Raw genomic sequence first — 27675 nt, 5'->3', positions numbered from 1 at the left:
AATAAGAAGCACATAGAAATAATAGTAATATTTTAAAACATCCTTAGAAATAATACACAGCTATAATGGAAAGTAGTGATTTATTTTCATTTCATCCAGATTACCTCAATTCTTACTGTTTTTTCTGTCTGTTTTACCAGTATTGGGAAATACCCATGTGTTTACCAGATAGTTTCTGTTTGGGGAGTATAGTTTTGCTGTTCTCTTGCTAGATAATCCCAAGCATAACACAAATTCTTTCAAAAGAGCAGTTAACATTTTATCATGGGTTGGCTAATGTGATTACCTACATTACCTAAAGATTAATATGTAATGGAATTGTAAAAAATAACGTCTAACTTAGTGTTTTAAGTGGTGAGCACTGGCATATTTTCCCAAAAGGTGGTTATTTTTTTATTTTTCTTCACCCCCACTCTAAAAGAATATCTTTCCAGATTCAGTATATTCTCTAGAAGTACTATTAGTAGTAAGAATTGACATTCCCTCTGTGTGTATGTGTTTTAAAGGTATTGCTTGCTATGCATGCTAATGTTGAAGATCGAGGGAATAAAGGAGATATAACTCCCCTGATGGCAGCATCCAGTGGAGGTTACTTAGATATCGTGAAATTATTACTTCTTCATGATGCAGATGTCAACTCCCAGTCAGCAACAGGTAAGTAGAAAGTGATGTGTAAATTTGAGGAAAGGAAATTGATATATTTAATTGTAACCTGAGAGATAAAAATTTGATTTTTACATCTGCGCAACAGTAGTGAACCTACAGAAAAATCTTAGCCATTGTTCAGGATCTCTGAGTAAAATATAAATTAATTTGATATCAAAAGACTGAGATTGTGTTTGCCTAAGAGTGACAGTTTTCCTTTTGGGGACACTTTCTTTTTTGCCATAATGATATGTAACATATAAAGAGGCAAAATTATGAACTGTATCTCTTATAATTCTTTATCTCATTTAAATCCAACTCTCTTGTCTTTAGATTATAAATTAACCTGAGGTTATTTACCCTGTGGTAAATAATTTTCATGTCAGGCATACCGAATGCGTTTACTATTAAGATATTCTTGTGGCAGAATGAAAGTTATTATAGTAAGGGCTGTTCGTTTAGTTATTTGTGTTTCCCAGACACACAGACTGGAGGAGCCTTGGTCATGTGTCTTGAGTTATAAGTATAGTTTTAGTGGTAGGATTCCTTGGATTTAGTGAGGCAACAACATAATTTTTAAAAATTTGCATAATGAAAGCATATCAGTGTTTCATACCATTAAGTGAATATTAAATGTAGCCTTATTTTTTTTAATGATTTTCTAAAGTGAATTTATTTATTTTGAGTGAGCGTGAGGGTACATGCAAGAGGGGAAGAGCAGAGAGAGAGGGAGAGAGAGAATCCCAAGCAGGCCCTGCACTAACAGTGAGGAGGAAGCCCCTAGGAAGTCTTGCTCATTTTAAAAATAAATTAGGTGAGGGGCGCCTGGGTGGCGCAGTCGGTTAAGCGTCCGACTTCAGCCAGGTCACGATCTCGCAGTCCGTGAGTTCGAGCCCCGCATCGGGCTCTGGGCTGATGGCTCAGAGCCTGGAGCCTGTTTCTGATTCTGTGTCTCCCTCTCTCTCTGACCCTCCCCCGTTCATGCTCTGTCTCTCTCTGTCCCAAAAATAAATAAACGTTGAAAAAAAAAAAAATTTAAAAATAAATTAGGTGAGATGCCTGGGTGGCTCGGTGAGTCAAGCTTCTGACTCTTGGTTTTGGCTCAGGTCATAATCTCATGGTTCATGAGCTTGAGCCCCATCCCCGGCTCTGTGCTGACAGTATGGAGCCTGCTTGGGATTCTCTCTCTCCCTCTCTCTCTGCTCCTCCTCTGCTCATGTTCGCTTTTGCGTGCATGCGCTCTCTAAATAAACAAACTTCAAAAAAAATAATAAAATAAGCAAGACTTCCCAGAAGGATTTGTAGACCATTTTGCTGACCACTTTGTCTTAGTTGTAATAATAGTAATATGCTTAATGTGTAACATGGTTGAACAGTTGAATTCTGAACACATTGGATTCTTTAATGTTACTCTTCTTGCTGAATCTTTAAAACAGTCTTCTTTAGTCTCATACTGTTGGATAGTTAAACCACTTCTCTTACCCCCTCTAATAAATAAAAATCCTCAAAATAAAATCAGGAAAGAAAGAAGTGGCAAACCAAGGGATAATGACCTTGTAAAGAGATTTTTCTTTTGAAGGAATTATGCTGAGGGGGGTTTATATCTTCCTACTTCATTAGCTTGTCAAGTGAGATTAAGTGTCATTTAAAAAAAATCCCCCTTGGGGCGCCTGGGTGGCGCAGTCGGTTGAGTGTCCGACTTCAGCCAGGTCACGATCTCGCAGTCCGTGAGTTCGAGCCCCGCGTCGGGCTCTGGGCTGATGGCTCAGAGCCTGGAGCCTGTTTCCGATTCTGTGTCTCCCTCTCCCTCTCTCTCTGCCCCTCCCCCATTCATGCTCTGTCTCTCTCTGTCTCAAAAATAAATAAATGTTGAAAAAAAAATTAAAAAAAAAAATCCCCCTTTTTTTTTTAAATTTTTTTTTCAACATTTATTTATTTTTGAAATATGTTGAAAAATGTTGAAAAATATGTTGAAATATGTTGAAAAAAAATTTTAAAAAAAATCCCCCTTTTTTTTTTAAATTTTTTTTCAACATTTATTTATTTTTGAGACAGAGAGAGACAGAGCATGAATGGGGGAGGGGCAGAGAGAGAGGGAGAGGGAGACACAGAATCGGAAACAGGCTCCAGGCTCTGAGCCATCAGCCCAGAGCCCGACGCGGGGCTCGAACTCACGGACCGCGAGATCGTGACCTGGCTGAAGTCGGACGCTCAACCGACTGCGCCACCCAGGCGCCCCAAAAAAATCCCCTTTTGGCATATTTTTATCTAAAATAGTCTACGTATCATTCAAAATGATTCTTTTTTTTCAGTACAGTACAATTTAGGAATATTTAACATTTTCTTTCTATGTATATTCATGTCTTGATTTTCTTTTACCTTTCCTTTATACATTTTATTCGTAAGACAATTCATTGTTTTAGGTACATTTCCCATCTGACACATATCTTTAGCAGGAAGAGAAGTAAATTGACCTGTTTATAATAAATCTTTTAATTAGTAAGAAAATTAAGATTGCTACTTCTAACCAATAGAACAAAAAAACTTGAGATGATAGTTTTAGTGGTTTATGTAAAGGAATTGAAGAGGTAGAGCTCGAGCATGGCATAATTATAATTGTCTCCATTTTATCATAATTCTATATTTCTTTTTGGCTTCTGTTAGGAAATACTGCACTAACTTATGCCTGTGCTGGAGGATTTGTTGACATTGTGAAAGTGCTACTTAATGAAGGTGCAAATATAGAAGATCATAATGAAAACGGACATACCCCCTTGATGGAAGCAGCCAGTGCAGGTCATGTGGAAGTTGCAAGAGTTCTTCTGGATCATGGGGCAGGCATCAACACTCATTCAAATGAATTCAAAGAAAGTGCTCTTACCCTTGCATGCTACAAAGGTACTCTCTCTATATATGAATATTTATATATATTTTTCATATCAACTTTGAATATTTGAATTTTGAGCGTTCTTTTTTAGTGTGTATATATTTTGAGCAAGAGACAGAGAACAGAGAGCACGTGCATGTGCATGTGCACAAGCTGGGGAAGGAGCAGAGAGAGAGAGAGAGAGAGAGAGAGAAAATCCCAAGCAGGCTCCATACTGTCAGTACAGAGCCCAATGTAGGGCTCGATGTCACGAACCATGAGATCATGACCTAAGACGAAATCAAGAGTTGGACACTCAACTGTCTGAGCCACATAAGCACCCCGAGGATTAAATATTTGAATTAATTTTGTATTACTTAGGTTTTCCTTGTGCTATCAAATTATCTAGCTTCTAAGAGATTATATGGAAAGTCCATTTTAGTCTGTATCTCATAAAGTATAATTTAACAGTGTGTTTATTATTTTAATTTCTATTTATTCAGGTAGCTATGAAGTCAACAAAAACTTGTAGCATAAAACTTGAAGGTTTCTGTTATTTAATAACTTTTGTTTTATATGATTTTTCCAACTATTACTTCAAAAATAAAGCACACTCAGACAACAGTAAAAATAATAATCACAGTTGATATAGAAAACTTGAAAAACACAGAATAGGGTAAGGAAAAGAAATTTTACAATGACATGTAATGTTACCCCCTAAAGATGAAGGCATGTAAACAGTATTTTAGTATATTTACTTCCAGTGTGTTTTTTAAGCATATATATATAAACATATGTATAATTTTTAAACTAAACAACCAAACTTAACTGTTTTGTAGTGTGCTTATTTTATTTAGCTATATGTCATGAACATTTCCCATCTCAAGAAATATTTTTCTAACACAGCTTTTGGTGGTCACGTAGTACTTCACTATTTCAGGAGTGGGTTAGGCTGCACATGTCATGAAACCTAAATTAAGAATTATTTGAACAAAAGAGAAGCTTTTTTTTTTTTTTACATAAATCAAGTCCAAGGGTAGGCTGTCTAGAGCTAATTTAGCAGCAGTTCCACTGCTATCAAGATCTCAGAATTCTCTTTTTTCTGCTCTACCTTTCTAGTATGTGGTTTCTATCCTCAAAGTTACCTACACTCCAAAATGGTAGCTAGAGCCCCAGCAATCCATATTCTAGGAAGGATGAAAGGGTAAGGGCAAAATGGGGAGTGTCCTTCAATTTAGTAAGCTACCTTTAAGGAATCTTCATAGAAGTTCTGCCTTATAGCTACCACTTATATCTCACTGGCTACACATAACAAGGGAGGCAGGGAAATGTAGTCTTTTAGTCAGGCATGTTGCCACTCAGATAAAATCAGAGTTCTATTAAGGAAGACTGAAAGAGTGGGTATTGGGTAGGGAACTCGTAGTCTTTGCAAATACTTCAGATGGATGCACCATAATGCCTATTGTTGGACACTTGAATTGTTCCCAGTTTTTCACTATTATTAAAAACACTGTAATAACATCCTTGTGTAGACATCTTTGCCTAATCTCTGATTATTTCCTTAGGATAAATTCCTGGAAGTGGAATTGCTGGGTCAAAGGGTATGGACATTTTTAAGGCTTTTGATACATATTGCCAAATTGCCTTCTAGAAAGGTTGAACCAATTTACACTCCCACCAGCAGTGTTTGAGAGTGCCCTTTATCCCACCCTACACCCTCACCAACACTGGGTATTATCATTCTTTTTAATATTTGCCATTTTGATAATAGAAAATGGTGTCTCATTTTAATTTGCATTTGTTTAATAGGAAGGTTTAATTTTTTTTTTTCAGTTTAGTAATCATTTGCTTTTCTTTTTTAATAACCATTTCATGTCCTTCATCCATTTTTCTACTGGAGTGTTTGTCTTTTTCTTGCTGACTATTAAGGCTTTTTATATATTAAATGTATCCAGAGGGTTGAAATTATTTTGAAAGGATTATTCTATGCCTGTTCATTTCCACAGTGAGTTTATGGTCATTATGTTAATGCTGTTTTTATGAAAAATATGATGCAAACATACTTTACCTGGCATTTGATTTGATTTCGGTGTTTTGATTTGATAGTTTGATAAGTAGTTTATAATAGAATATATAATAGTATTATTGTTTTATTTAACTTGAATTATGTGCTTTGAACTAATTCAATCTTTAAAACCTAGATACCTTGACGAGAGCCTGCTTATTAGTTTGGATTGGCTTTGTAAAAGTGTCATTGCTTTATTGAATGAAAAATTAATTCTCTTATAAACTTTTGTATAGATACCTGAAAGAAAATGATTCCTCATTTTAATTCTTACATATTAAATTAATACTCAGTTCTTTAGAAATACAATTTTAAAATTTGTGTTCTTTTCTTTAAGGCCATCTGGATATGGTTCGCTTTCTACTTGACGCTGGTGCAGATCAAGAGCACAAAACAGATGAGATGCACACTGCCTTAATGGAGGCTTGCATGGTAATTTTAAATTGCACTCACTTGAAACAACATTATTGAAAAACAATGTTTTGTTTAACAATGTTTTTGTTTTTGTTTTGTTTGTTTTGGAAGAGAACTTTTTTTAATGTTTATTTATTTTTGAGAGAGAGATAGAGTGTGAGTGGGTGAGGGGCAGAGAGCAAGGCAGACGGAGGATCTGAAGCGGGCTTGACTCCAACAGCAGAGAGCCCGATGTGGGGCTCAAACTCAGGAACTGTGAGATCAGGATCTGAGCTGAAGTAGGATGCTTAACCGACTGAGCCACCCAGGTACCCCAGAAGAGAACTTTTTATTACTTTTATGTACAGAAAATTCAACAGCATACACTTAGCCCAGTTTGGTGGACAGTTATTTAGCCTTTCCTTTTTCCAACTTGGCAATGCAAACCACTGACTTTGGACCCTGTATGTTGCTTCCCCAGTGATAGTGGATCTCATCATATCTGTCGTTGTAATTGGTTCTGATAGCTTCCACCAGCTTAGGCAGAGCTTCTTTGTCTTCCAAGTTAAGCTGTGTGAAGTCAACAGTGGTACCGGTCTTTCCGTGGGCCAGAAACCCCAATCTGGGCCTTCCCCTTGATAAAGCAGTAGGGAACCCCCATCTTAAGACACAGGACATGTAGGAAGTCAATCAGCTCAGTGGGATCCACATCATGTGCAGTTACTACCAAGTGAACCTTCTTATTTTCTATTGAGGTGGTGATAGTATTAACCCCAGCTTGAAGGACAGGTGGCCTCTTACTGGGGACATCCTCTTTCCCTGCAGCTTTCTTCTCAGACCAGGTCAACAGTCTCTCCTTCTTCTCTTGCTGTGTCTCTGTTCTGTATTTATGGGCCAGCTTAAGCAGTTGAGTAGCTGTTTGGTGGTATAGAGCCTGGGTGAACTGGTTAATTGCAGGAGGCACTTTTATTTTATTTTTATTTTTTGTGCGGAAGGCACTTTTAAAGTTTATTTATTATTTATTTTGAGAGAGTGTGCGTGCATGAGCAGGGGATTAGCAGAGAGAGAGGCAGAATCCCAAGCAGGCTCCATGCTCACAGTATGGAGCCTGACGCCAGGCTTGAACCCACAAACTCTGAGATCATTACCTGAGCCGAAACCAAGAGTTGGATGCGCAACCAAATGAGCCATTCAGGTGCCCTCGGGAGGCACTTTTACATGTTCATAGAGTTTATAGCCCTTTGCCACTATAGGTGGATGTAGTGGGGCCATTTGACAAAGCAGGTAAGGTTCCTTTTGGGCTGGATATCCTGTCTGATGCCAAAATTCTTGGACCTTTTCTCAGGTGGAATTGACCACCTTTTTGGCCTCCTGCTTCTTCATTGCAGCAGGAGCCAGAGCCACCTTCCTCCCTGTAACCTTGTTTCCTTTTGGCATCTTGGATGGCTGGAGGAGACTTGTTTAACTTTAATCGGAAATCTGTCAATGTAGGAAGCACTACAAAAGGCAGGCTTGGCTCTGTCATTTCCAACACACCGATAGACTTATTCCCCCCCCCCCCTTTTTTTTTTTGTTTTTGTGTTAAAAGACACATAACAGGGGCACCTGGGTGGCTCAGTCGGTTGGGCGACCGACTTCAGCTCAGGTCATGATCTTGCAGTCAGTGAGTTCGAGCCCTGCATTGGGCTCTGAGCTGACAGCTCAGAGCCTGGAGCCTGCTTCAGATTCTGTGTCTCCTTCTCTCTCTGCTCCTCCCCTGCTTGTGCTCTGTCTCTTTCTGTCTCTCAAAAATGAATAAACGTTAAAAAAATTAAAAAGACACATAACATAAAATTTACCATCTTAGCCATTTTTAAAAGATTTTATTAAAATAAATAAATATTTTATTTTTAAGTAATCACTACACCCAACATGGGGCTCAAACTCACAACCCCAAAATCAAGAATTGCATTTCTAACAACTGAGCCAGCCAGCTGCCTCCCCCATCGTAGCCTTTTTGTTAAGTGTACAGTTCAGTGGTATTAAATACATTAATAATGTTATGTAACCATCACCATTGTCCATCTTCATAACTCTTTTCATCTTGTAAAACTGAAATCCTGGGGCGCCTGGGTGGCTCAGTCGGTTGGGCGTCCGACTTCGGCTTAGGTCATGATCTCGTGGTCCTTGGGTTCGAGCCCCGCCTTGGGCTCTGTGCTGACAGCTTGGAGCCTGGAGCCTGTTTCGGATTCTGTGTCTCCCTCTTTCTCTGACCCTCACCTGTTCATGCTCTCTGTCTGTCTCAAAAATAAATAAATGTTAAAAAAAAAAGTTTAAAAAAAAAACCTGAAATCCTGTACTCATTCAATAACAATTTCCCATTCCCTGCTTTCCCTAGCCCCTGGCAATCACCATTCTATTTTTTGTCTATGATTTTGGCTACTCTAATTATCTTGCTGAAGACTAATCATACAGGGCACCTGGGTGGCTCAATTGGTTAAAGTGTCTGACCCTTGATTTTGGCTCACGTCATGATCTCAGGGTTGTGAGATTTAGCCCTGCATCAGGCTCTGCATTGAGCACGGAGCCTACTTAAGATTCTCTCTCCCTCTCTCTGCCCCTCTCCTGCTCTTTCTCTCTCTCTACAATAAAAAATGAAAGAGTAATCATAAACGTAATTATAGTAAAACCTTGGTTTGTGAGTATAATTCATTCCAGAATCATGCTTATAATCCACAGCACTTGTATATCGAAGCAAATTTCCCTGTAAGAAATAAGGGAAACTCAGATGATTCGTTCCACAACCGAAAAATATTCACATAAAAATAATTGCAATACAGTAATATAATAAAAAACATTAAATAAAATACAAAATATAAAGAAAGATAAACAAATTAACCTGCACTTCCCTTTGAAAACATTCATGGCTGGTGTGAGGGAGATGAGAGAGGAGGGTTATTGTGTAGGACGACTTTCACTATCACTAATGGAATCACTGCTGTCTATTTGCTCAGTGGAATCTTTTTCTTTTCATGCAACTTTAACAAGTAACCTACTCAATGACACTTAGTTTTGCCTCATTTTGAGGATTTCCTGGAAATGTGACTTTGCATTGTCATTAAACAGATTCATCGCTCACACTGCTACAGCCTTGTATGGGTGGTACTTTTCTACAAAATTTTGCAGTTTCCCACATTTTATACAGCTCCCTAATCTCATTTCAAGTGAGGGATTCCTCTGCTTTTTCTCCTCCTCTGCAGACGAGATGCAAATGTAGACTTATAAAATCTTGCATTCTCGGCCACTCACATACCTCATTTGTACTTCTTGATGATTTCCTTCTTAACTTCCACTGTAATCACCTCTTTATTCTTAACACCTTTCTTTTCAACCTATTTCTGCATGGGGTCCATTTTATATGCTCCCATGGCTGTTGACTATAGTACAGTATTAATAAACTCTTGTCGTATGCTGTATTTAATGTAACTGGCAATAAGACAGCACAGGAAAGGGTCTATATCTATCTGCAGGCAGCCTGACCTGGAATGAAGCAAAGCATTCCTAAACTTCCTCTTGAATGGAAAAGCAAAGGACTGTCCATAGGTGCTTTGAAGTGACAAAAAATACACTTGTGCCAGTTGTGGGCACTTTCTTGTGCTCTGAAAAATCACTGTTTTCTGCCAAATACCGTGGCTTGAGCCCAAGCATCTGAGCATGAGAGATGATCACCCACAGTCCAGCAGCAAGCAAGTGAGAAAGGGAGAGGGAGAACCATTGACTCAGTTTGATCATGTGATGTTCAGCATTACGTACCACTCGTATTGCAAGACATCGCTCGTTTATCAAGTTAAAATTGATTAGAAATGTTTGCTTCTCTTGTGGAACCAACTCGCAGAACAAGTTACTCAAAATCCAAGGTTTTACTGTAATTAATTAAAAAAAGAGGAATCTTACAGGATTTGTCTTTTTTTGACTGCCTTATTTCACTTGTCATATTTTTCTCAAGATTTATCCAAATTGTAGCATGTGTCAGAATTTCCTTACTTTTTTTTAAGGTTGCATAATGTTTCATTTTATGTATATAACATATTTTGCTTATTCATTCATCCTGTGGTGGACACTTGGGTTGCTTCCGTGCTTTAGTTACTGTGTATAATACTGCTTTGAACATACCTGTACAAGTAAGTATCTGATCAAGTCCCTGCTTTCAGTTCTTTTGGGTATATACGTAGGAGTGGTATTGCTTGATCATATGGTATTTCTGTTTTTAATTTTTTGAGGAATTACCACTTACTGTTTTTCCACAGCGGTTTTACCAGTTTTATATTTCTACAGTGTACAGAGGTTCCAATTTCTCCATATTCTCACTAACACTTGTTATTTTCTGGGGATTTTTTTTGATAGCAGCCATCCTAATGGTTGTGTGGTTGTGTGGTGGTATCCCATTGTGGTTTTAATGTGCATTTCTCTAATGATCGTGATGTAGATCATCTTTTCATGTGCTTATTGGCCATTTGAGTATCTTCTTTGTTGAAATGTCTATTCAGATCCTTTTACTGTTCTTGAATTAGGTTGGTTTTTTGTTTTTGAGTTTTAGAATTTCCTTATATATTTTGGATATTAATCTCTTAAACCCATTATAAATATACCCAAGTATTTTCTCCTATTCTGTTGGTTGCCTTTTTACTCTGTTGAATAGTGCCCTTTTATATAAAAGTTTTTATTATTTATTTATTTTAAAGTTTATTTATTTATTTTGAGAGAGAGACAGTGGGGAAGGGGCAGAGAGGGGGAGAGAGAACCCCAATCACACTCTGCTGACAGTGCAGAGCCCGATGCAGGGCTCAATCCTAGGAACTGTGAGATCCTGACCTGAGCTGAAATGAAGAGTCAGACACTTAAATGACTGAGCCACCCAGGCGCCCCTGTATGTAAAAGTTTTTAGTTTAATGAAATCCAATTTGTTTGTTTTTTTTTTTTTTGCTGCCTGTGCCTTTGGTATTATATCCAAAAAATCATTGCCAAATCCCATGTCATGAAGTTTTGTCCTATGTTTTCTTCGAAGAGTTTTATAGTTGTAGGTTTTTTATCCCTTTTGAGTTAATTTTTGTGTATGGTGTCAGGTAATGGTCCAGCTTCATTCTTTTGCATGTGGATGTATAGTTTTCCCAGCATCATTTATTTGAAAAAAACCTGACCTTTCCTAATTGAATGGTTTTAACATCCTTGTCAAAAATCATTTAGCCATATATGCAAGGGTTTATTTCTGGAATCTTAACTTTCTTCCTTTTGTCTAGGTGTCTGTCTTTATTCCCATACCAAATGTTGTATTTATTATAGGTGTGTACATGTTTTGAAATCAGGAAGTGTGAATCCTCCTCCTGCTTTATTCTTCTTTTTCAAGATTGTTTTCAGGGTTCCTTTAAATTGTTGTTGTTTTTTTTTTTTAATGTTTATTAAAGAGAGAGACTGAGTACAAGCAGGGGAGGGGCAGAGAGAGAGGGAGATACAAAATCTGAAGCAGGCTCCAGGCTCTGAGCTGTTAGCACAGAGCCAAACACAGGGCTCAAACTCACAATCCGTGAGATCATTACCTGCACTGAAGTCAGACATTCAACCTACTGAGCCACCCAGGTGCCCCCTTTGACTTTTCTCTCTTTTTCTATTCTCTTTCTCATTTATTCTGCTCTAACCTTTATTATTTCCTTCCTTCTGCCAGTTTTGAGTTTAGTCTTTTTTCAGTTACTTTAATTCATTTCTAGTTTGTGTAATTTTTAAAAAAATTTTTTAAGTTTTTATTTTTATTTTAATTCCAGTATATTTAACATACAGCGTTAGATTAGTTTTGGGTGTACAATAAAGTAATTCAGCAGTTGTGTACTAGTGTGTATCATGGTGAGTGTACTCTTTAATCCCCATCACCTTTTCACCCATGCTCTCCCCACTCCTCTTCCCCTCTGGTAACCATCAGTTTGTTCTTTGCAGTTAAGAGTCTATTTCTTGGTTTGTCTCTCTCTTTTTTTTCCCCTTTGTTCATTTGTTTTGTTTCTTAAATTCCTCACATGAGTGGATTCTCTAGCTCCATCTATGTTGTTGCAAATGTCAAGATTTCATTCTTTTTTATGGTTGAATAATATTCCATCGTATATATGTACCATTTATTTGTCCATTCATCTATTGATGGACACTTAGACCACTTCCATAATTTGGTTAGTGTAAATAATGCTGCAATAAAAACAGGAGTGCATATATCTTTTTGAATTAATGTTTTTGTATGCTTTGGATAAATATCCAGTAGTACAAATCGTGGGGTAGTTCTATTTTTAATTTTTTGAGGAACCTACATACTCTTTGCCACAGTGGCTACACCAGTTTGCTTTCCCTCCAAATAGTGCATGAGGGGTCCTTTTTCTCTACATCCTTGCCAACACTTGCTGTTTATTGTGTTGTTGATGTTAGCCATTCTGATGGGTGTGAGGTGGTATCTCTTTGTAGCTTTGATTTGCATTTCAGTAATGTTGAGCACCTTTTCATGAGTCTGTTGGCAATCAGTATATCTTTGGAGAAATATCTATTTGTCTTCTGCTCATTTTTAGTTTGGTTATTTGTTTTTTTGGGTGTTCAATTGTAAACGTTCTTTATATATTTTGATACTAACACTTTATTGCATATGAAATTTGCAAATATTCTCTCCCATTCAGTAGGTTGTCTTTTAGTTGTCTTGATTGTTTCCTTTGTTGTACAGATGCTTTTTATTTTGAGATAGTCCCAATTAGTTTATTTTTGCTTTTATTTCCGTTGGCTCAAGAGACATATCTAGAAAAATGTTGCTATAGCCAATGTCACAGAAACTACTGCCTGTTCTCTTTTCTAGGATTTTTATGATTTCATGTCTCACATTTAGGTCTTTTGTCTTTTATTCACTTTAAATTTATTTTTATGTATTGTGTGAGAAAGTAGTCCCATTTCATTCTTTTGCATGTAACTGTCCAGTTTTCCTAACATGATTAAAAAAATTTTTTTTAATGTTTATTTATTTTTGAAGGAGAGAGAGACAGAGTGGGGGGCGGGGTGCAGAGGGAGAGGGAGACGCAGAATCTGAAGCAGGCTCCAGGCTCTGAGCTGTCAGCACAGAGCCTGATGCGGGATTCAAACCCACAAAACGCGAGATCATGACCTAAGCCGAAGTCAGACGCTCAACCAACCGAGCCACTCAGGTGCCCCTTCCCTAACACCATTTGTTAAGAACCTGTCTTTTTTCTTCAACATAGTATTGGAAATCTTAGCCTCTGCAATCAGACAACACAAAGAAACAAAAAGGCATCCAAATCGGCCAGGAGGAGGTCAAACTTTCACTCTTCGCAGATGACATGATACTCTATATGGAAAACCCAAAAGATTCCACCAGAAAACTGCTAGAATTGATTCATGAATTCAGCAAAGTTGCAGGATATAAAATCAACCCACAGAAATCGGTTGTATTCTTATACACCAACAATGAAGCGACAGAAGGAGAAGTCAAGGAATCAATCCCATTTACAGTTGCACAAAAAACCATAAAATACCTAGGAATAAATCTAACCAAAGAGGTGAAAAATCTATGTGCTGAAAACTATAGAAAGCTTATGAAAGAAATTCAAGAAGACACAAAAAAAATGGAAAAAGATTCCATGTTCCTGGATAGGAAGAACAAATATTGTTAAAATGTCGATACTACCCAAAGCAATCTACATATTCAATGCAATTCTATCAAAACAGCACCAGCATTCTTCACAGAGCTAGAACAAATAATCCTAAAATTTGTATGGAACCAGAAAAGACCCCGAATAGCCAAAGCAATCTTGAAAAAGAAAACCAAACCAGGAGGCATCACAATCCCAGACTTCAAGCTATACTACAAAGCTGTAATCATCAAGACAGTATGGTACTGGCACAAGAACAGACACTCAGATCAATGGAACAGAATGGAGAACCCAGAAATGGACCCACAAACATATGACCAACTAATCTTTGACAAAGCAGGAAAGAATATCCAATGGAATAAAAACAGTCTCTTCAGCAAGTGGTGCTGAGAAAACTGGATAGTGACATGCAGAATAATGAAGCTGGACCACTTTCTTACACCATACACAAAAATAAACTCAAAATGGATGAAAGACCTCACTGTAAGACCATCAAAATCCTCGAGGAGAAAGTAGGCAAAAACCTCTTTGATCTTGGCCACAGCAACTTCTTACCACGTCTCTGGAGGCAAGGGAAACAAAAGCAAAAATGAACTACTGAGACCTCATCAAAATAAAAAGCTTCTGTACAGCAAAGGAAACAATCAGCAAAACTAAAAGGCAATGGGGCGACTGGGTGGCTCAGTCGGTTAAGCGTCCGACTTTGGCTCAGGTCATGATCTCGCGGTCCGTGAGTTCTAGCCCTGCGTCGGGCTCTGTGCTGAAAGCTCAGAGCCTGGAGCCTGCTTCAGATTCTGTGTCTCCCTCTCTCTGACCCTCCCCTGTTCATGCTCTGTCTCTCCCTGTCTCAAAAATAAATAAACGTTAAAAAAAAAAAAACAAAACTAAAAGGCAACCAACAGAATGGGAGAAGATATTTGCAAATGACATCAGATAGAGTTAGTATCCAAAATCTATAAAGAACATATCAAACTCAACACCCAAAAAACAAATAATCCACTGAAGAAATGGGCAAAAGACATTAATAGACCCTTCTCCAAAGAAGACATTCAGATGGCCAACCGACACATGAAAAAATGCTCAACGTCACTCACCATCAGAGAAATACAAATCAAAACCACAATGAGATACCACCTTACACCTGTCATAATGACTAACATTAACAACTCAGGCAACAACAGATGTTGGTGAGGATGCACAGAAAGAGGATCTCTTTTGCATTGTTGGTGGGAATGCAAGCTGGTGCAGCCACTCTGGAAAACAGTATGGAGGTTCCTCAAAAAACTAAAATAAAACTATCCCATGACCCAGCAATTGCACTACTAGGCATTTATCCAAGGGATACAGGTGTGCTGTTTCAAAGGGATACATGCACCCCCATGTTTATAGCAGCACTATCAACAATAGCCAAAGCATGGAAAGAGCCCAGATGTCCATCGATGGACGAATGGATAAAGAAGATGTGGTATATCTATATAATAGAGTATTACTCAGCAATCAAAAAGAATGAAATCTTGCCCTTTGTAACTACGTGGATGGAACTGGAGGGTTTATACTAAGTGAAATTAGTCAGAGAAAGACAAAAATCATATGACTTCACTCATATGAGGACTTTAAGAGACAAAACAGATGAACATAAGGGAAGGGAAGCAAAAACAATATAAAAACAGGGAGGGGGACAAAACAGAAGAGACTCATAAATAATGGAGAACAAACTGAGGGTTACTGGAGGGGTTGTGGGAGGGGTGATGGGCTAAATGGGTAAGGGGCATTGAGGAATCTACTCCTGAACTCATTGTTTCACTATATGCTAACTAATTTGGATGTGAATTTTAGAAAATAAAAAATAAATTAAATTAAAAAAAAATTTTTTTAAACTGTCTTTTTCCCATGGCATATTCTTGCCTCTTTTGCAGAAGATCAATTGATTGTATAATTGCAGGTTTGCCATTGATCTTTGTGTCTATTTTTGTTCCCATACCATACTGTTTTCATTAATACAGCTTTGTAGTATAACTTTGTAGTATAACTTTGTGACACCTCCAGCTTTGTATTTCTTTTTCAAGATTGTTTGGCTATTTGGGGTCCTTTGTAGTTCCATACAAATTTTAGGATTATTTATTCAAGTTCTGTGAAAAAAATGCCATTGGTATTTTGATAGGGATTGCATTAAATCTGTAGATTGCTTTGGGTCATATGGGCTTTTTAACAATAATTGTTCTTCAAGTCCATGAGCCTGGAACGTCTTTCCATTTATTTGTGTTGTCTTAAATTTCTGTCATCAGTTAGTGTTTTATAGTTTTCAGAGGATAGGTCTTTCATCCCCTTGATTAGATTTATTCCTAGGTATTTTATTATTTTGGGTACAATTATTAATAGGTTTGCTTTCTTAATTTCTCTTTCTGTTGCTTCATTATTAGTGTATAAAAATGCAATGGATTTCTGTACATTGATTTTGTATCCTGTGACCTTACTGAATTCATTTTATCAGTTCCAGTAGTTTTTTGGTGGAGTCTTTAGGGTTTTCTATATGTAGTATCATGACATCTGCAAACAGTGAAAGTTTTACTTCTTCTTTACCAATTTGGATACAAAATTGTATTTCCTTATTGTTGTCTGATTGCTGTGGGTAGGACCTTTAGTACTATGTTGAATAAAATTGGTGAGAGTGGACATCCTTGTCTTATTCCTGATCTTAGGGGGAAAGCTTTCAGTTTTTCATCATTGAGTATAATTCCAATCTATTCTCTAGAATTTCCTTCCATCTGCTTGCTCTAGATACATTTTGCTCTTCTTTTTCTAGGCTTTTGAATTTTTTTTAAATGTTTATTTATTTTTGAGAGAGAGAGAGACAGTGTGAGCCAGGGAGGGGCAGAGAGAGAGAGGGAGACACAGAATCTGAAGCAGGCTCCAGGCTCTGAGCTGTCAGCACAGAGCCCAACACGGGGCTCAAACCTAGAAACTGTGAGATCATGACCTGAGCTGAAGTCAGATGCTTAACCGACTGAGCCACCCAGGCACCCTGTAGGCTTTTAAAATGTGTGCTTAAACATGCAGAAGAATGAAACTAGACCACTTTCTTATACCATTCACAAAAATAAACTCAAAATGGATAAAGGACCTGAATGTGAGACAGGAAACCATCAAAACACTAGAGGAGAAAGCAGGAAAAGACCTCTCTGACCTCAGCCACAGCAATTTCTTACTTGACACATCCCCAAAAGCAAGGGAGTTAAAAGCAAAAATGAACTATTGGGGCCTCATGAAGATAAAAAGCTTCTGCACAGCAAAGGAAACAATCAACAAAATTAAAAGGCAACCAACGGAATGGGAAAAGATATTTGCCAATGACATATCGGACGAAGGGCTAGTATCCAAAATCTATAAAGAGCTCACCAAACTCCACACCCAAAAAACAAATAATCCAGTGAAGAAATTGGCAGAAAACATGAATAGACACTTCTCTAAAGAAGATATCCGGATGGCCAACAGGCACATGAAAAGATGCTCAACGTGGCTCCTCATCAGGGAAATACAAATCAAAACCACACTCAGATATCACCTCACCCCAGTCAGAGTGGCCAAAATGAACAAATCAGGAGACTATAGATGCTGGAGAGGATGTGGAGAAACGGGAACCCTCTTGCACTGTCGGTGGGAATGCAAACTGGTGCAGCCACTCTGGAAAACAGTGTGGAGGTGCCTCAAAAAATTAAAAATAGACCTACCCTATGACCCAGCAGTAGCGCTGCTAGACATTTACCCGAGGGATACAGGAGTACTGATGCATAGGGGCACTTGTACCCCAATGTTTATAGCAGCACTGTCAACAATAGCCAAATTGTGGGAAAAGCCTAAATGTCCATCAACTGACGAATGGATACAGAAATTGTGGTTTATATACGCAATGGAGTACTACGTGGCAATGAGAAAGAATGAAATATGGCCCTTTGTAGCAACGTGGATGGAACTGGAGAGTGTAATGCTAAGTGAAATAAGCCATACAGAGAAAGATACCATATGTTTTCACTCTTATGTGGATCCTGAGAAACTTAACAGAAACCCATGGGGGAGGGGAAGGGGAAAAAAAAATGAGGTTAGAGTGGGAGAGAGCCAAAGCATAAGAGACTCTTAAAAACTGAGAACAAACTGAAGGTTGATGGGGAGGTGGGAGGGAGGGATGGGTAGGTGGTGGGCATTGAAGAGGGCACCTTTTGGGATGAGCACTGGGTGTTGTATGGAAACCAATTTGACAATAAATTTCATATATTAAAAAAAATAAATATAAAAATAAATAAAATGTGAGCTTAGGTTATGTTTTTTTTTTTTCTGCTCTTCTAATTTTATGCACTTTGAGGTATAAGTTTCCCTCTCAGCACTACTTTAGCTGTGTCTTATAAATTTTAATATGTTGTATTTTGTTTTCATTCAGTTCCATGTATTTTTTTTTTATTCCACTTGAGACTTACTCTGTGACTCATAGGTTATTTTGATGTGTATTTAGTTTCCAAACATCTGAAGATTTTCCTGTTATCTTTCTGTTACTGATTTCTAGTTTGGTTCCATTGTGATCAGAAAGTACATTCTATATTATTTTAGTTTTTAAAAATGTTTGAAGTTTGCTTCATAGCGAAGATGTGGACATATATTCCCTGTGCATTTGAGGACAATGTATATTTTGCTGGTTGGGGTGGAGTGTTGTATAAATATCAATTAGATCCTATTGATTGATGGTAGAATTCCACATTTTTTGTGTGTGTGTGTCTAGTTTTTCTAACAATTGTTGAGAGAGGTGTGTTATAATCTTCATCTGTACTTGTACTTATGGATTTGTGTGTTTCATTTCATTGGTTCTTTTTTTTCACATGCTGGAGCTCTGTTGTTTGGTACATACACATTTTCAGAATTGCTGTTTGTCTTTTTCATGATTGCACTTTGATCATTATGTGAAGTTTTTCTCTGGTAATCTTTGTTCTGAGGTCTAATTTGTTAATATGGCTCCTGATATTATTATAGCTACTCTTATTTTCCATTGATAAATGTTTTTGCCCTTTCCTTTCAATCTTTGATATGTTTGATATGCCTATATTGTTATGCTGAAGTGATTTTTTTTGCAGACAGTGTATTTTTAGGTCATGTTTTGTAATCCACTCTGTCAGTCTTAGTATTTTAATTGGTTTGTTTAGACCATTTACATTTAATGAGGGGCACCTGGGTGGCTCAGTTGGTTAAGTGTCAGACTCATGATCTCAGCTCAGGTCTTGATCTCAAGGTCATGAGTGCAAGCCGTTGAGCTCCGTGCTGGATATGAAGCTTACTTAAAAATATAATAATTATTGGGGCGCCTGGGTGGCGCAGTCGGTTAAGCGTCCGACTTCAGCCAGGTCACGATCTCGCGGTCCGGGAGTTCGAGCCCCGCGTCGGGCTCTGGGCTGATGGCTCAGAGCCTGGAGCCTGTTTCCGATTCTGTGTCTCCCTCTCTCTCTGCCCCTCCCCCGTTCATGCTCTGTCTCTCTCTGTCCCAAAAATAAATAAACGTTGAAAAAAAAATTAAAAAAAAATATATAATAATTATTATTGATGTGGTGTTCTTATATTCTGATTCTTTGTTGAAATTTATTATTTTTTTAAAGTTTATTTTGAGAGAAACAGCACAAGTGGGGAAGGGGCAGAGAGAGAGCAAGAGAGAGAGAATCCCAAGCAGGCTTCTGCTGCCAACACAGATCCCGACGTGGGGCTCAAACTCACAAAAGCGTGAGATCATGACCTGAGCTGAAACCAAGAGCCAGACACTTAACCGACTGAGTCATCCAGGCACCCCTGCAATTTATTTTTTATTCGTTTTCTCCCCTTTCTTTAATATATCATTAATTGCCCCTTTTTAAAAATCATCTATATTTGATTTGCTTCTAGGTCTATTTTTATTGTATATTTTATATCTTGACACTTATATTTTCTTGCCTTTTAATATGTCTAGTATTTTTAGCTGTAAGTCATATGCTGTGGATTATTCCTTTTCACGGATCTTGATTATCCTGTCTTTTAACAAAAAAAACAATATTTTTGAGTTAATTTATGTTGAGAGACTGCACATGTGCACATGCAAGCTGGGGAGGGGCAGAAAGAGAGAGAGAGAAAATCTCAAGCACGTTCTGCACTTAGCATGGAGACTGATATGGGTCTCAGTCTCACAAACCCATGAGATCACGACCTGAGCCGAAACCATGAGTTCGATGCTCAACCGACTGAGACACCCAAGTACCCCTATCCTGTCATTCTTTTTAAACTGTTAAATTTTGTTCTAGCAGGCAGTTAAATTACCAATGGATCACTCTAATCATATTGAGGCTTAAATTCATCTTTACTCTTTTTTTTTTTTAACGTTTATCTTTGAGAGAGGGGGAGGGGGGACATGCAAGCAGGGGAGGGGCAGAGAGAGGGGGACAGAGGACCGAAAGCAAGTTCTGTGCTGACATCAGAGAGCCCAATGTGGGGCTTTGAACTAGTGAACTGCGAGATCATGACCTGGCTGAAGTCGGACACTTAACCAACTGAGCCACCCAGGTGCCCCTAATTCATCTTTTCTCTTAACTTCCTGGTTCCTTCCTCCTTGATCTTTGGGTATTCCTTAGTATGGATCTATACCATCTCAAATGACATCCTGTATATTCACCATGATCTTTCTATTCTGCCTGAGTCTGAACTCCCAAAGCTCCAACCTTTCAGCACCCAATCTCTACTAGGCATCCTGGAGTATCATCCTCAGTGTGTTCAACTCAGGAGTTGCCCAAGTTTCTGAAGAAGATAATTTTGTATAGATTTTTGAGACTTCTTCTCTGTATTGTTTTTCCTCAGGTATCCTGCCCATCTCCCCAGGTCCTAACTGTTTTGGCTGCCTTGTATTCTCATCTTTGTTTTCTTTGCTGAAAGAGATCTTCACTCTTTGTTTAGCTTTCAGTTTCCTTAGACCATGGTTTGGGAGATGCCTAAAGAGAGAAAGCTGTAGTGAATGTAGGGTTCAACTTATGCGCTGCCTTTTATTAGTGCCTAGCCTTAGGCTGGGTGTGGTTCATGCCTCCAGTTGCTTTATCTCTTTTGCCCAATTTTTACAGTTGTTTATTATAGGAGAGTGAGTGCATTACCAGCTACAGATCTATGGTTAAGACTATAAGTCTTATACGTTTTGTTAATTTTTTAAACATTTATTCATTTTTGAAAGACAGAGCACAAACGGGGGAGGGCTAGAGAGAGGGAGACACAGAATCCAAAGCAGGCTCCAGGCTCCGAGCTGTCAGCACAGAGCCTGACGCGGGGCTCGAACTCACGGACTGCGAGATCATGACCTGAGCTGAAGTTGGCCATTCAACCGACTGAGCCACCCAGGCGCCCCTAAAGTCTTATAATTTAAAAAAATTCTAATAATGATATTAGACCTTTGAGATTGGATTATTCTGTTTTTACTTCTTATATTTTCCTTTGGCAAAATAAATATTGTTTATTAAAGCAAAAAGTGCTTAGTGTAATTTTTCTCTTAATATATGTACTCAAGATATGGCAGCAGAGTAGAAGAGTCAATGAAGAAATTGAAGTAAATTCACACAAAACTATTGGGAGCTAGAGGAGCTATGCACAACAGTAGTTCCCTGATCTGTGAATACTCATAAATTCTTTTTTCTTTTAAATTAGAAATGTATTTCAAATGCCAAATAACTTAATGCAGTAATTTGGTTAAAATACATTTTATTTTAGGGGCACCTGGTTGGCCTAGTCAGTTAAGTGTCTGACTCTTGATCTCAGCTCAGATTATGATATCAAAGTAGTGAATTTTATCCCAGCATTGGTTGGGCTCTGTGCAGGACATGGAGCCTACCTTAAAAATATATATATATATATAGTGGGTGGTGGGCACTGAGGAGGGCACCTGTTGGGATGAGCACTGGGTGTTGTACAGAAACCAATTTGACAATAAATTTCATATTTAAAAAAATATGTGTGCGTGTGTGTGCACGTGCATGATTTTACATATATTTGAAGGGTTAGTGTTTAATAGTAAAGATAGAATTTTAGTTTTATTTTTGTTTTAGTAGAACTGAAATTTTAATGCCAAGTTATTTGTTTTTGACATCATGTCAACAGTGATTAAAGCTGGGCTAGTCATTTAGTTAAATATAATGAAATTTTTGTTGGATACTGAAATCTAACATTTAATAAGGTTTCTTTATTTTTTATTATTTAAAAAAAATTTTTTAATGTTTATTTATTTTTGAGACAATGAGAGAGCCAGAGTGCAAGCAGTGGAGGGGCAGACAGAGGGAGACACAGAATCCGAAGTAGGCTCCAGGCTCTGAGCTGTCAGCCCAGAGCCTGACATGGGGCTCGAACTCCCGAACCGTGTGATCATGACCTGAACCGAAGTCGGATGCTTAACCGACTGAGCCACTCAGGCACACCTAATTAAGGTTTCTTTAATTAATTCTTTAATAAAAGAATTGCCTAACCTTATAAAACCTTGTTTTTATACTCAGTCTTTGCCTTTCATTAGCAATATTTTGGTCATTTTTGAAATACAGAACAACACAGCATTTGACTTTATATGGCACAATAAGAATTAAGGCCTACATAAAATTTTGAAGTAAAGAATTTGAAACTAAACAAGGATATTTATGGTGATAGAGGGGTAGAATGAATACCCTCCATGAGAGTGACTTATTAATTGCGTTACTGTCTGTGCAGATGGACCCATGGTAATATTACTTACAAGTGAATTGATACTGATTTTTTTTTAATTTTTTTTTTTTTAACGTTTATTTTTGAGACAGAGAGAGACAGAGCATGAACAGGGGAGGGTCAGAGAGAGTGGGAGACACAGAATCCGAAACAGGCTCCAGGCTCTGAGCAGTCAGCACAGAGCCCGAAGCGGGGCTTGAACTCATGGACCGCGAGATCGTGACCTGAGCTGAAGTCAGACGCTTAACCGACTGAGCCACCCAGGCGCCCCGATACAGATTTGTTTTTATCTTTGTAAAATTCTTTGCCTCATTGTAACAAGCTAGTGCTGAGGCAAATTATAGGTTGCTATCAGACCACAGGGGTTTTCCTTGGTGACATAATCCCTAGTGGTAATGACTTCATAGAATTTATTGTTATTTTTTTGCCAAGTCTTTGTTTTTTAAACAGATCTAACAAAGTTTCTATGCTTCACCATGACACCTAGGTTTGAGGGTATAGGTATATTTTACCTGGCAGTTGTATAAACAATAATTGTTTGAGGTACTGTTACTCTTGACTATGGATTTAACAGTTTTTTGAACTTCAATGAATGTGGAAATTTGAAATTATTTAGAATTGTAAATATGTCATAAGTCTGATTATTTTCATTATTTGGGCTTGCTCAAAACTAAGGGAAAGTAATTTTAATGGAGTTTTTGATAAAGTCAGCTCACTTCTCAGCTGGGCATAATAGTATATATGTATCTAAGGTGCATCTCCTTTTCTTCCTTTCTGACTTTTCTCAATCTCTTCTGTTCTTCCAATGTTAAAAACTCAAAATAACAACCAAACAAAAAACGTTTCTTCTTGTTTTACTTCTGAAAATCTGCAGGATGGACATGTTGAGGTAGCACGTTTGCTTTTGGATAGTGGTGCTCAAGTGAACATGCCTGCAGATTCATTCGAGTCTCCGTTGACGCTAGCTGCCTGTGGAGGACACGTTGAATTGGCAGCTCTACTTATTGAAAGGGGAGCAAATCTTGAAGAGGTTAATGATGAAGGATACACTCCCTTGATGGAAGCTGCTCGGGAAGGACACGAAGAGATGGTGGCACTACTCTTAGCACAAGGTAAAGTAGTTTTATTTCTTTAATTAAAAGATCTATTTCGTTTGGATGTTTTGTGTCATCAGTCAAGGTTACTACTACTAACATATTTTTTTGCATTGATGATAAAGTAAATTTTCCATGCCCTGGAAGGAATCCCAGAAGCTGGGAGAGATCATTAATGCTGTTTAGAGCAATATCTTTATTGTAAGTCTTTTGCCGCTAGTTTTACAAACCTTTATGCTTTTCTCAGGAGCAAATATAAATGCCCAGACGGAAGAAACCCAAGAAACTGCTCTGACTTTGGCTTGCTGTGGAGGATTTTCTGAAGTTGCAGACTTCTTGATTAAGGCCGGGGCTGATATAGAACTTGGCTGCTCCACACCTCTAATGGAAGCTTCACAGGAGGGACACCTTGAGTTGGTTAAATATTTACTGGCTGCCGGTATGTGGCTTTAAAAGTGCCTTTTAAAAAAAGGCTTTTTATATAGCTTTTGTAACTTTATCAATGAAACTTACTGTTTTATATCTATAAAAGGTGAAAGCCAGCTCCACAATTGAATTGCTCTTCTTGGGCTCCTAAACCTCTGAAATGCCATTTTTATTATTATTATTATTTTTAAAGTTTGTTTATCTTGAGAAAGAGAGAGAGAGAGAGAGAGAGAACGTGAGCACAAATGGGAGGAGGGGCAGAGAGAGGAGAGAAGGAATCCCAAGGAGGCTTTGCACTGTCAGCACAGAGCCCGACACCGGGCTCATTCTCAAGAACTGAGAGATCATGACCTGAGCCGAAACCAGTAGTCAGACGCATAACTGACTGAGCCACCTAGGTGCCCTGAAAAAAGGCATTTTTAATGTTTGTTTGTTTGTTTATTTATTTTATTTTATTTTATTTTTTTAAATGTTTATTTATTTTTGAGACAGAGAGAGACAGCATGAACAGGGGAGGGGCAGAGAGAGAGGGAGACACAGAATCCAAAGCAGGCTCCAGGCTCTGAGCTGTCAGCCCAGAGCCCAACGCGGGGCTTGAACTCACGGACCACGAGATCGTGACCTGAGCTGAAGTCGGACGCTTAACCGACTGAGCCACCCAGGCGCCCCAATGTTTATTTATTTTTGAGAGGGGGAAGGGAGGAGCAGAGAGAGGGAGACACAGAATCTGAAGCAAGCTCCAGGCTCTGAACTGTCAGCATAGAGCCTAACATAGAGCTCAACCTCAGGAACTGCAAGATCATGACCTGAGCTGAAGTCAGATGCTTAACCGACTAAGCCACCCAGGTGCCCCCAAAATGTCATTTTAAAAACGTTTTTTTATTGTTATTAATGTTTGTTTAGTGACCATAGGCTTCTCATTGACCTTCTCTTTCCATTGAATGGTTTGAGGCTTCTTTCTGCAAGGGAAAAGTTAGCTTCTCCGAGTCTCTGTTGGAGAGATGGAGGTGGAGATGACATTATAAGAGGTTATAATTTGATACTTTTTTAAAAATATGTTTATTTTTGAAAGACACAGAGAGCGTGTGCACATGCGCCCAAGTAGGGGTGGGGCAGAGAGAGGAGGACAGAGGATCCGAAGCAGGCTCTGGGCTGATAGCAGAGAGCATGATGCTGGGCTCAAACTCATGAACCCTGAGATCATGACCTGAGCTAAAGTGAGATGTTTAAGTGACTGACTATAATTTGCTACTTAAAAAAAAGTTTTTTTTAATGTTTTTATTTATTTTTGAGAGACAGAGACAGAGTATGAGTGGGGGAGGGGCAGAGAGAGAGGGAGATAGAGAATCTGAAGCAGGCTCCAGGCTGTCAGCACAGAGCCCACATTCACAGACCTCGAGATCATGACCTGAGCTGAAGTCGGGAACCGACTGAGCTACTACCCAGGCACCCCTATAATTTGATACTTTTAAGCCTATTGATTTCTTGACATTTCTAAGTCTTCTTAAAAGAAAAAAAAAAAAAAAAGAACTAGTGGGAATTTAATTTTTGGCAGAAGTACTTAGTTTTAAAATAATTTGTGGTTAGGGGTGCCTGGGTAGCTCAGTCAGTTGAGCATCTGACTTTGGCTCAGGTCACAATCTCGGGGTCCATGGGTTCTTGCCCCGCCTTGGGCTCTGTGCTGACAACGTGAAGCCTGGAGCCTCCTTCAAGTTCTGTGTCTGCCTCTTTCTCTCTCTCTCTCTCTCTCTCTCTCAAAAATGAATAAACTTTAAATAAATTTTTTAATAAAAAATAAAAAAATTTTGTGTTTTATACATTGTTGAGCATTAGTAAGAGATAAGTAGTTTTGAACAAAATATTTGTAGTTTATAGAGCAAAATAAGAATATACCAGAAAAAAAATTGATACAGATAGATATATACCTTTATATATTCTTTAGAAAATTTTTCTTTTTTATCCATGTCTGATATATTCTTTAAAACTTGATATATTAAAGAAATTAATATGTAAAGGAAAATAAAATATATAGCAAAATTTTATTCATCCTTATTACTTTATTCATCCTTTCACTGTTAACATTAATTTCATTACAGCTCAGCTGCAATTTTTTTTTAATTATTACTGAAATAATTTCTTAGCGTTGTTAATGGGTCAGATGATTGTTTAGATTTTGACCAAAAGTACAAACCAATCATACCTAAAAGCTGAACTCTTCTTGCACTCAAATGTTATTAATCACTGAAGTTATTGTATGCATTAATCAGTCATTATACCTCCACCAGTTTCAGTAACTGTCTGTGTCCCCTGTAGGAGTCCTTACCAGTGGTTACCTTTCTATGGTCTTCCCATGTCCCTCTAAGTAAAGTCTTGCTGTTTTGAGAGGCTTTTAAAAGAAGGCATAGGGGCGCCTGGGTGGCGCAGTCGGTTGAGCGTCCGACTTCAGCCAGGTCACGATCTCGCGATCCGTGAGTTCGAGCCCCGCGTCAGGCTCTGGGCTGATGGCTCAGAGCCTGGAGCCTGTTTCCGATTCTGTGTCTCCCTCTCTCTCTGCCCCTCCCCCGTTCATGCTCTGTCTCTCTCTATCCCAAAAATAAATAAACATTGAAAAAAAAAAAAATTAAAAAAAAAAAAAAAAAAAAAGAAGGCATAAATGTTTACTAAGAAGTTATTGAACACCAGACATTCTGCTCAGTTCTCATGTGATCTCTATTAATTACCATTGGTCCTGGTATAGTAAGAAATATTAAACACATTCTTATGGATATGGAAACAGTGCTCAATCATGTTACCCTAAGGTAACTAACCTAATAAGTGACAGACAATATTTAAACTTAGAACTCCTGACATTGTTTTTTCTATTGTACCACCATGGAGTCTCATATTTAGCTACTTATGGTAATTTGAAGTATGTAGTTTCCAGAACTATCTCAGGGTTTGAGAATCAATTTTTTATATGATCACTATTTAAAAAAATTATTTTTCCATATTAGAGTGTGCTTAACTTACATGAAGTTCTTTTTAGAGTGTAGCACTAAAAAAACACCCAACAGATATTTTAATACATTGCCTATACCATTTTAAAAAATTCAAGAACCTTTTTTTTTTTAAGAACTTTTTTGTTATGGCATTTTTTCAAACACAGAAAATAGTATAATGAACCCTTAGAGCCTATCACCCAGCTTTACCAATTTTTAATTTATGGCCCGTCTCATTTCATCTATACTTTCTCCATATCTCCCATTTATTTTTATAATATTGGTTTTTATTGAGCTATAACTGATATATAACATTAGTTTCAAGTATACAACCGAATGAGTTGATATTTGTATATATTGTGAAACGATTACCACACTAAGTCTAGTTAACATCTGTCACCATATATACTTACAGAAACATTTTTATTTTCATTTTTATTTTAAGTTTATTTATTTTAAGAGAGAGACAGAATATGTACACAAGCAGCAGAGGGCCAGAGAGAAAGGGAGAGAAAGAATCCTAAGTATCCTCTATGCTGTCAATGCAGACTCTGACACCAGCTTGGCTCCCTCCCAGGATGGTGAGATCATGACCTGAGCTTAACCAACTGAGCCCCACCCAGGCACCCCCTACCTAAAATTTTTAAATAATAATTCCTTAGTATCATTAAATGTCTAAGCAGTTTCACATTTTTCTTACAAATGTGAGTGTGTATGTTTAATGGCTTTTTTGAATTAAGATTCAAGTAAAATTTATACAACTGTTGATCAGTATGTCTCTTAAGTTTCTTTTGTCTATGGGCTCCCCTTCCAGGCTTCT

At 37.9% G+C, this 27675-nt stretch overlaps 1 protein-coding gene, 1 long non-coding RNA gene and 1 pseudogene across 7 annotated transcripts in view; 2 read left to right on the top strand and 1 right to left on the bottom strand.

Annotated features, from left to right (window-relative positions):
* Positions 1–27675, top strand: part of ANKHD1 (ankyrin repeat and KH domain containing 1) — a 134419-nt gene that overhangs the window by 37359 nt on the left and 69385 nt on the right. For all 6 annotated transcript variants that reach the window (XM_086702572.1, XM_086702556.1, XM_086702547.1 and 3 more), the window contains exons 5-9: positions 507–654; positions 3310–3543; positions 5914–6008; positions 23232–23469; positions 23699–23890. In XM_086702572.1, the coding sequence (XP_086558698.1) occupies positions 507–654; positions 3310–3543; positions 5914–6008; positions 23232–23469; positions 23699–23890 (907 nt within the window). The remainder of the gene's footprint in view (positions 1–506; positions 655–3309; positions 3544–5913; positions 6009–23231; positions 23470–23698; positions 23891–27675) is intronic.
* On the top strand, positions 662–1924 carry LOC147584424 (uncharacterized). Its single transcript, XR_015249601.1, has 2 exons — positions 662–1459; positions 1696–1924. It is a non-coding gene; the product is annotated as an uncharacterized LOC147584424 (long non-coding RNA).
* On the bottom strand, positions 6357–7412 carry LOC112860410 (large ribosomal subunit protein eL8-like; annotated as a pseudogene).

Source organism: Puma concolor, chromosome A1, assembly GCF_028749965.1.
Source record: "Puma concolor isolate L17-30 chromosome A1, mPumCon1.1.hap2, whole genome shotgun sequence".
NCBI lineage: Eukaryota > Metazoa > Chordata > Mammalia > Carnivora > Felidae > Puma > Puma concolor.
This window is presented reverse-complemented; position numbering and strand designations above follow the sequence as displayed.